The 9,804-nt window shown below is 41.9% G+C and overlaps 1 protein-coding gene across 2 annotated transcripts; it reads right to left on the bottom strand.

The window, feature by feature from the left end:
- Positions 1-4,429: 4,429 nt before the first annotated feature.
- On the bottom strand, positions 4,430-7,755 carry LOC133891519 (serine/arginine-rich SC35-like splicing factor SCL33). Of its 2 annotated transcripts, XM_062332247.1 has the most exons (6): positions 7,625-7,755; positions 6,597-6,748; positions 5,884-5,961; positions 5,101-5,265; positions 4,925-5,014; positions 4,430-4,829 (listed from the first exon to the last, which is right to left on the bottom strand). In XM_062332247.1, the coding sequence occupies exons 2-6, from the start codon at positions 6,740-6,742 to the stop codon at positions 4,679-4,681; spliced, it is 630 nt and encodes a 209-aa protein (XP_062188231.1). In that variant the 5' UTR covers positions 6,743-6,748; positions 7,625-7,755; the 3' UTR covers positions 4,430-4,678. The 2 variants fall into 2 exon arrangements, with proteins under 2 accessions (XP_062188231.1, XP_062188232.1); XM_062332248.1 differs by lacking the exons at positions 5,884-5,961; positions 6,597-6,748; positions 7,625-7,755 and adding an exon at positions 5,475-5,643.
- Positions 7,756-9,804: the final 2,049 nt, after the last annotated feature.

The following is a 9,804-nucleotide window of genomic DNA, read 5'->3' as shown; positions in this document are numbered from 1 at the left end:
CCACACTGATGAATCATATATGCGATTTGACTTAAAAAAAAGTGTACGAAAACGTACGTAGGAGACTCCAGCTTGGCCAACAACAGATCCAGCTGTTGGCTGCATTAACTGGCCTATTTTAGTCCTAAACTGATCACACCCTGTGCGTAATTAAATGGAGCTGTGATCTTTCGGTGACTAATGACATGTGCAGTTTCATTTCGTATATGCTTCCAGTATAAATACTGGTTTTTTTTTCTGAAAGCTTGTGTACTAGTTATATACTTCATTATATCTCCCCTGATTCGGTAACAGTGGTTTTTGTAGTAAGATACTCCATACAAATCGTGCAACGCAACATATCCTTGTCTACTCTCTTGTTATTATATACAGTGTTAATCTTTGCTGCCACCACCGTACACGCCATCCCCAGTTTTTTCTACATGTTCTAGGAGTACGGAATCTATGACGCATCTTGGGGTCATTTTAAAACCGATTCCATAAGAGTTCCGAGTAATACACAGAATTTGAAACTCCAGTGCTGTAGTACAGAACTAGCAGTACTTACTACTTAGAGCATAATACGTAGTATATTTCTTCCAATCATAAATACATATCATTTTAAATAAGATACGGTCTCTAATATATAATTTTCATCACTATTTTTATTTGAATATATTTATAAAATTTATTGAATTTATAATATTATAAAAATATTTTCAAGACAAATCTACACATAATTTTAAAATTTCTAAACTAATATTTTGAAAGTTGTTGCTAATTAAAATTTTAAAAGTTTAAATCAATCTTTTCAAAACATGTATTTATGGTTAGCGAGACTACATTTTATTCGATATCTTTTTGGCCCCCTTTTTGACCCAACTTGTTACGTACACAAAATTAATTAATTCTCGAGACCCAGCTGCAGGTATGCGCTTTTTCTGAACCAAACAAGAAATGCACTTTAGACCTGCATGCCCCAAATCCGCAGGTCCCCAGCAATCCAATCGATGTGTCACTGGATAGCAGTCGCGACGTTGCGCACCTCCACACCAATCGTGTCCTCACGGAAAACCAATGGATCTATCATTATATATGGTGGCTTTCAAGCTGACGGCGTATTTGTTGGTGAACCGGCGTACGTCCTCTTGGCGTCGGCGTCACCGACGAACAGAGCACCGCCGCACCTTGTAATGTGACATGAAGCCACGAGAGAATTCGCACGAAGAAAGCACATGATATGTAGGAGTGTCACGTCAAATGTAAAATTTTTGCTAGCCTTTATATATGTATGAAAAAATAATAGGATATGTAAGAAAAATCAACAGATATAATTATATTATGTGAAATAGATAGACACCTAAGATAAATTATATGTCTAAAAATTCATGTGAAGTTGTTTTTTCTTGTCTCACGTTGAATCTGGGGTGGATGGCAATGCCGAACCTCTCGATCGTTCGTATCCGTGGCAACGAGGTCAACACGCGTCTTCGAAGCGTTGTCTTCCGATGATCAACTCTCGACAATGAAAAGGCGTTTTAGTTATAGTTACCTAATGGCTGACTTAATCACTTAGGGGTTGGTTAACAAAATAGAGAAAAAAGAGTGAGACCAAGGAGGCCTAAAAGATAATATGTACGTCTAGCTAGCTAGTCCCAAACAAAGTCAACATCGCACGTTCTTGTGAAGGAGACTTATGGCTTCGGTGGCCCGGGTCTGATCGATCTGGCGCAGTTCTTAGCATGCGTGGCTAGACGTTTCCAATGCCAAAAATAAAATGTGTAAATCGCATATAGTTCCATGTATGGTACCAAGCTAGGCAGATTTGCGATGGGATACTCTGTGATATATGTAAGTGATTTTTAATATTTTTTTCTGTAATACTGTAGAGGATATGTGTCCAAAAGACTTGATGGTTCTAAGACTTTTCGTTCATTATCAAACATGTTACATAAGTCCAAGTTATGAGGTGAACGCGTGGTTCAGGTCGCACAACAAGCCCCTTATTTTACCAACTATGGCTGCTTCCAACTTCGCGAACACGTTTGGTGCCAATTAGCTACTTGCTTGGCTCAACCTTCCCACACTCGGAATGAACTCATGCCTGTGGACAGCTTTGGCTCATGCCACCAATACACTAGGAAAAAAAATTAGGTCGCTCATCATACTAGTCTCCTGGGAATTCAAGAAGGAGAGAAACATACGGTTTTTCGAGTGCTGAGAGCAGCGATCGAGCCAAATCATACAATAAATTAAGGATGAACCCTTCACACAGATTTTTGTGGATATACGCCCTTCTCATTTGAGTAGAACAGGTTGTTAAGGAATCCAGTTTTGAGCGGACTCCCCCCCCCCCCCACCCCCCTATTTTGTTTTGTTAGGCTTCGTAAAATTGTTTTTCCAGCTCGTCTGACTTCTTGTAATTAATACAACAGTCCTCCGTTTAAAAAACACATCGTCCGATCCGTATGCCAATACTTCGGCTATGACGTGCCTCATACACGAGCCTAGAAGACCGTAGGGTAGCGACTAACACGTAACGCGTAGTGATAATATATGGCGTCTTGTCCGGTGACGTTGTGGTCACGGTCGTCGTGGCTGGACCCATGGTTACACACCTCCTAGTTCACTTGGTTAACTGGTTGGCTTAGAAACAACCCGGCCAGCGGTCGAACGGGTCGCCGAGCAACCGCGGGAGACGGATCGCCGGGCGCTCGCTGCCCGTCACGCGTGTCATGTGGGGCTCGTTCACACTGCCGCGCGCGCGCGGCCGGCCGCCCGGCGCTGCCGAGTGCCGCCTCGGCGCTTTCCGCCAGCATGTCAACGGCGCGGCTTTTGTTTACGACGGCGCATCGCGCGGGGCGTTTTTTCTCAGTAGTCAGCCAACTGCGCGTCGCCGAAGTGTTGTGCGTGCGCGTCCGCGTCCGCGTCCGCGTCCGCGCGCCGAGTTTTCTGCTCGATCGCAGCAGCACAGGCTGGTGGGAGCGAGTCGCTGGAGCCCAATTCAGCGGTGCCCGGTGCCCGGTGCCCGGTGCCCGCCGCAGTCCAGTTCGTTAGCGCAAAGCCGCCGAGGATGCCGAGCTCAAAGCTGCTGCTGCTGCTGCGGCCCGCCAGCTCCACGCCCGACTATCTGCCCGTGCGCGGGAGCTGGATCGGCCGGGCCGTACACAATTAGCAGGACGCTGGACGGCTTTGGCTATGGCGATTAGGGCCTGTTTGGGTAGCAACCTAAGGTTGCCAAGTTTAAGTAGTCACTGTTTGGTTATTTTCACAATTTCTTAGCATCTTGGTCCACTTATTATAGACTTTTTTCTCTCCTAAAGTTAGATGTTTTATGCTCTTTGGATTTTTCAAACTTAGCAAACTAAAACATCTAAGTAGCAAAAGGAATGAAAATCATCTGAGATCCGTTAGCAGCGCGAGCGAGAGCGGAACAAGTGCCCTAGTATGAAGCCCTAATACCACCTCTATGGATGGAAGAATACTTCAATTAGAATATGCTTTCGTTCCAGGAACAAAACAAGTGAGTTGATATAAACAGACAGTGAAAGAAAGATAGAAGTGAGTTGTGTGCCTTCTTTCGGTATGACGTTTTTGGGTTGTGGATCACATAGATATCACGGATAGAAATGATAAGGCCAAATACTTTGGAAAACAATCAAATAACAAGATCAGCCTTACCAAAGCTTGATTTTCTAAAGAAAGAGGGGACTAATCCTGATGAGTGGGTGATTCAATGCAACTATTACTTTTCTCTCTGCCAAGTTTTTGATACAAACAATACCCATATGGCAGTATTGCAGTTTAGTGGGAAAGCCGGTTCATGATATAGAGGCAAAAATCTGACCTATGATCATTCCTGATCTAATGGTACTGGTTCCCTGATGCCATACGAGAATGAATTGCATATGTTGGTTTAGAATTGCCCGGGAATTTACTGATAGTGACTTTTTTCAGTGGGGGGAGGGGGTGGTCACTGTAGGCTACTCTTTTTCTCCATCGAGCTGCTTTCATTCAGCTCTTATACTAAACAAGAGTTCTGTTAAGCTCTAGGACTCTGGGCAAGGTAATTGTAGTTTTGAAAACGTAATTTGATCTAATTTTCTTGCCACAAAAGTATAGCAAGACTAAGAAGGTGTGGCAAAAATAGTTGTCAACCGCTGCTTTTTCTTGGTTTTTTCGTTGATTCCTCTTCCGTCAAAGTACCAGTGAGAGGCTTGAAACATGACCATAGCCTCCACGACACGCGCACAAACACGCCGGGCGGGCCTAGCCTTTTCGGCAACTTTGGTTACAGAATATTGCTGGAACAACATTAATTGATCCCTCTGTATGAATGAATTACGATGACATTTTTTCGACTTCAGTAAATTGTAATGTCAGTAAATCGATACCAGGAGTGCTGATAGCAAGGTCCATCGCACATTCGCACAACAAATTTCACTAGGCATGACACGATTAAATCACTGAGCTTTCATTATCCAACCAACTTTATTCGTAGCGTAGAGCTATCTTCCAGAAGCAGTCACACAACAAAATTAAACTAGTGGGGACCGTAACCCTCCAGGTAAAGCACATAGCCAAATGTTGCATATTCTGGCATCACTCGGCACGATGCTCTAGATATACCACAAATCATATGGCTCAAAAGACATAGCAAGTAGATAAACGTGAGCAGATTCACAGTAGCTCTAGTACTTCATCCGCTAACCGAAAGAGACCTCTCTCTCCTTGTGGATCTGCTGAATCGCTCCTCATAGGGGCTCCTACTTCCTGATCTGCTGTCAACAGGTGAGCGGGAGTAGGACCTCTCTCTGAATCTGTGCTTTCCATTCGGAGGTGAGGGAGACCTATCAATGACGCAGATTTGAATTGTATCACTGAGAAGTGGACAATCAGTATATAACTAAAATATGTAGGATAAATATACAAGGCGTTCGCATACCTTGAGTAGCTTCGGCTGCGGGAAGGAGATCGGCCCCTAGAATAACGAGGGGACCTAGAGTGAGAATACCTCCGTTCGTAAGAACGACCTCTGCAATATGCAACAAATAATGAATAGAGAAGGGATGCCTTTGCAATTCAGTAGCAAGGTAGACAAACTGGGAAGACACAGCAAACCTGACTCTATCCCTAGCTCTCATCTCTTGAGGCTTCTTTCTGTTCTCCTCTGCAAATACAACGGTTATTGTCCTGCCGAGAACTAATTGCCCATCCATATAGTGCTTTGCATCAGAAGCATCTTCAGGATCATAATACTGGACAAACCCAAATCCCCGGGGCTCCCTGCAATGGACAACAAATTCTCTAAGAGTTCTAAAGATTTAAGTCTATCTTTCGAAGATAAAAAGGTTACATTCCTGAGACAGATAACAGAAGTATTTCACAGCACACAGACATCAAACTGATAATAAAACTATGGATCTTCACATGGCTGCTGATAGAGAGACAAAAATAAGTTAAAGAGGTAAAAATTGCACCAGGCTGCTGCTGACCTTGCACTCATGAGAGTTTAAATACAGACTTGAAACTCTTCATGAATTGAATCCCTCTTAAGCTTGTAACTCTAATCTTCCCTTCTCTTCAACAGTACTGGGTAGTGGGTACTGTTTAAGTTACATATCACTTAATTGTGACTCTCTATTACCTCCTTCCCTTCAACAGTAATCTTTAATACTCGTGTCTTCAAAAAACTATTTTCGCGTTAATCTCGAGATGTTGACAAAAATATCAATCTTCGAAAGTGCATTTTGTGTCAACACCACAATTGACATATATCACCCTTGTTATAGGGCTGCAACAACTTAAGCAACCCTCATAGCTAAATGAGAACTACAAAATTTGCAACTTGCAAGCACTCAGCTGCAAAAGCTCATTAACGATAGCCCAAATAGGGTATCTTACCCTGTGTAATAATCTCTTGGAAGATATATATCTTTAAGACGACCAAACTGCCCAAATGGATGTCGAAGGTCTTCTGGCCTGCAGTCACAACAGACCCTGGGTTAGAAGGGATGAAGAACTGTGAAGAAGGAAGTCCCATCAAGCTATTATAGTACAATGGTTTGAGTATGTAAAGAGAACCATAACCAAATATAAGAGTTAGAAAAGGCATGTTGAGATGAAAACCAGTCAATAGAGAGAAACCACAGAGGTGTCAGCTAACATACATTCTTATTAATGGATCATGGATGCATCTAAAACTAACAACTTCTTGACTGGTGCCAACATCTGACAAGACCAGGCCAAAGTCATGTAATATGAGGCTAATCAAAGGCATGTGTATATTGGAGCCTACACTATAGCCCATTCAAGGAAGAAAGTGCAATTGCACAAGTATAGGAATGTCTGTGGAACAGAATCACAACTAGGATTATTGTAGTAGTTCGGAGCTATATTCAAACAATTTGTAATCTGTAAATAAATAGGTCTACAAGACCAGACCCTTGAAGTGTTCATTGAAGGAAATAAATGAGAAAATTGTAGATGTGCACTTCAATTATTTTCTGAATAAGCATTGAATTGAGTTTAAACACAAATTTTGTTTTAATGTACATCTACAAGTTGTGTAGCTGCATGTCATTACTGGCTGAAGTGAAAGTAGGACAAATGTTTACCTACAGTCTCGACGGAGATTCCTCACCAAAAGACTGGTCGGCAGATCTCTATCATGGCCACCATAATGATCACGGGGGCTTGGGCTGCGTACCCTTCTCCTGTAGCTCCTTGGTGGTGAAGGACTGTAATTGTAGCCTCTTCTCATATTGACCTAGAATAAAACGATAACATGAGCAAAAACACTATAATTAAATAAATGCAGCAGTACTAAGGATTCATCTTATTAGACATCATTAGCTCCCTAATGAAACAGTAGGCACACAAAGAACACTTTCAAGAGGCCATTACAAAAACAAGGGGCGGTCTAAACATCAAGTAGCCAACTTTTTAAAAAAAGCAAAATTGTGAACTTCCTACATCTCATCACTCCCTAAAAGTAACCATTTAGGACTTCGCATGGGATAAAATAGTAAACATTTCAGAGCCTACCATAACTTTTTTTTTAAAGAAATATTGAAAAAAATCACAAACGAATAGCGCTCACTGCCGATCCTCATTCAATCGAGCGTAGAATCCTTGATACAATTAACAGTAAAATAATGGGTCCATATGAGAAGAGCCTGCGTTTTGTTTCATCGGTGAAAACTGTTTGTAATTTCGTTACTGCCTGGTAATGAAATTCAGGGAGACCCCGTTCTGGAAAAAAAATGGGTCCATTACAGCAGACTACCACCACGAAGCCAAATCGATCGTTATATAGACCACGTAGTACAATTAGCTCCATCGAGGATAGTAACCTTCAGATTAATCACACAGAATCAACCAACCACAAATTCACGAGCAAACTGTGAAAAAACATCTAAACGCGTTCATGATCCAACAGCTTAACAATCGACTAGAACTATCGCCAATCATCTACTCACTGCACCCAAAGAATCGACACGTCGGGTTAACAGTTAACTTGCCTAACAAATTAGGGTTCAGAGATCGTCACCAACGGTCCAATTCGAGAACCACCTAATCGTCACAGCTCGCAACTAATCTGCGAACCCACGAAAGGAAAATTGCGAGGCAAACACACGCTTACCGCAAGCGAGGAGTATGAATCCGAGGGCTCGAGGGGAGGAGGAGCGCTTCGGTTCGACCGACTCGAGTCTGGAAGCTTCCGGACGCGACGCAAGGAGACGCCTGTGCTTTATCACGCAGACGGTGGCGTACAGCCGTTGGATTGGGACACGCGTCACAGACTTACGGTTGATGTAGGTGGACCGGTGTATGCGGGCCATGTGGGGGTTATTGGGCCCTTATGGGTGGGCCGGATGTTTATGGGCCTCTCCAAACTTTGATTTTATTTTTATTTTTATTTTTAAATCAAAAAAATATAAATATATGTGTCCGTTTTGAAAAAAATGCAAATCTAGACTCCTGTAGTCTGTTTTGATTTTAAAAATTTTGGAGAGCTAGATGATAGAATCCTCCACACCATAGAATCTTTTTAGAAATTTTCATGACTATTTCGATAGTGTTTGAATTTTGAGAGCATTGGAACACAATATTTTTTATTTTTAAACCTATCATCCGTTGGAAGGGTGACATATGAGTTTAGATTTTTAATTGATTCACATTTTTGTGTGCGTCAGTCTCGCATCACTTGATGAGTGCTTTGTACTTCTGCTTGGTAATTTGACCTTTGTTTCCTCTTAACAGAGGTGAAAAAGTGGTCCAATGAAAGTGTCACACCATCCATAAAAGGTTTGCGAGAAAATGATAAGAGGAAATCCTTTTGCAAAATGATGAGCTAGCCTATGATATATTCTCACATAGAAGACATTGACTGATGAACCTCTCTCTAGCACTGGCCAGTTGGCCACAAGATCCACAAATTGGACGAAATGAATAGGTCTAGAAAGGATTGCTAGATTAAAAACATGAAAGCAAATGGGACCTGGATATGCTTTGCCGGAGAGTGAATGGTGAACTGTGGGATAAGGAGTGCCTTTGATCCCAAACATCCATGCATTACCTAACCTTCTATTGTTTCATGTCCACGCTGATAAGATTTCCTACATACTGTTTTGTACTTACGTTAGTAGGTTTCTACTCAGAAATGAAATATCTGCGTGGACAAAAGATAACTCAGGTTGCAAATTTAAGCAAGAATGTAGGTACACATGTTTGAAGACAAAGGCTCAAGAAAGAGAACCATTTGAGATTTAAGCCGGTCAGACTCGAACTCAGGCTAAAGAACTTCCCCACAACATGTGTGCATCTTCGGATGAAGAGGCTGAGATATCATTTTATCCATTATCTAAAAACCACTAAGTGATTAGTATGTTCTCTTGGCATATAGTCAATTTCCGTGCTTACATTTTCTCCATGAGATTGTTCTATGAAATATCGTATGAACAATTTTGGCACGTCTACCTGTTTTATCAGAAGAATGCAGAAGGAACATTTAAGGTTAGCGTCATTAAACCATTCGCTAAATAAACCCTAGCAGGTTAGTGATCCAAGTGATGGTAATAGAAAACCCTAGAATGGCATGTGCCCATGTTTGTTTTCCACGATTGACCACACGGAACCGCACTTGATCGTGACTCCATTTTTGTGTCTGATGTGGTAGTACCAACCACCTATGCCATTATCTTCCCTCCACATGTAGACCCTATACGCATGTACAGCAAAAGATAAGGTCCAAAAGGCATGGGGAATATTGTAAGAAAAAAGTCGAAGCATTTTTTAACCTCCTTATCCTTTTTAAATTGAAAGTGAATATGCATGCGAAATGAATGAAAAGATAGAAGAAATGGTAAATGTGCATGATCCTTTTTTTAGACTGTAAATGTGAACGATCCTGATGCAAGCGTGTGCATAATTGATTTGGACAGAACCGTTGGAGAACTTCAGGACATGTACACTACCAATCTTCTTTTGTAACTGTTTATGATCCCTTATCAAATTTAACTTGTTTGAATTCCATTTCTTTTTTTCTCCCGAACAAGGATGGTGATTCCTGGGAAAACAAAGCAATGCTGATTGATCCTTAGTATATCATCAAAAGATTTAGCAAGCGCATCGTCCACTCTCTGTGGTCACTGATCACAACATCCACTTTTGTGCTCTCTTCCTCACCCTTTCTGCCTGTTCTGTCCACTGACCCCCACACCAGAAACCTGTTGATATTTTTGCCCTTCCCGTGGTGCAATACCTACATGTGCTCCTCACTCTCGTTTTCCTGTAGGGACACGAATCTTGTGAGCGTGCAGT

This window comes from Phragmites australis, chromosome 14, assembly GCF_958298935.1.
Source record: "Phragmites australis chromosome 14, lpPhrAust1.1, whole genome shotgun sequence".
Taxonomy (NCBI): Eukaryota; Viridiplantae; Streptophyta; class Magnoliopsida; order Poales; family Poaceae; genus Phragmites; species Phragmites australis.
This window is presented reverse-complemented; position numbering and strand designations above follow the sequence as displayed.

Excerpts from the sequence above, each read along its gene's own strand:
- LOC133891519 (XM_062332247.1), bottom strand. The coding sequence starts at position 6,742 with ATGAGAAGAGGCTACAATTACAGTCCTTCACCACCAAGGAGCTACAGG. Across the intron at positions 5,962-6,596 it reads AATCTCCGTCGAGACTGTAG|GCCAGAAGACCTTCGACATC; the intron begins GTAAACATTTGT and ends TTGTGACTGCAG. Across the intron at positions 5,266-5,883 it reads CCAAGAGATTATTACACAGG|GGAGCCCCGGGGATTTGGGT; the intron begins GTAAGATACCCT and ends TGTCCATTGCAG.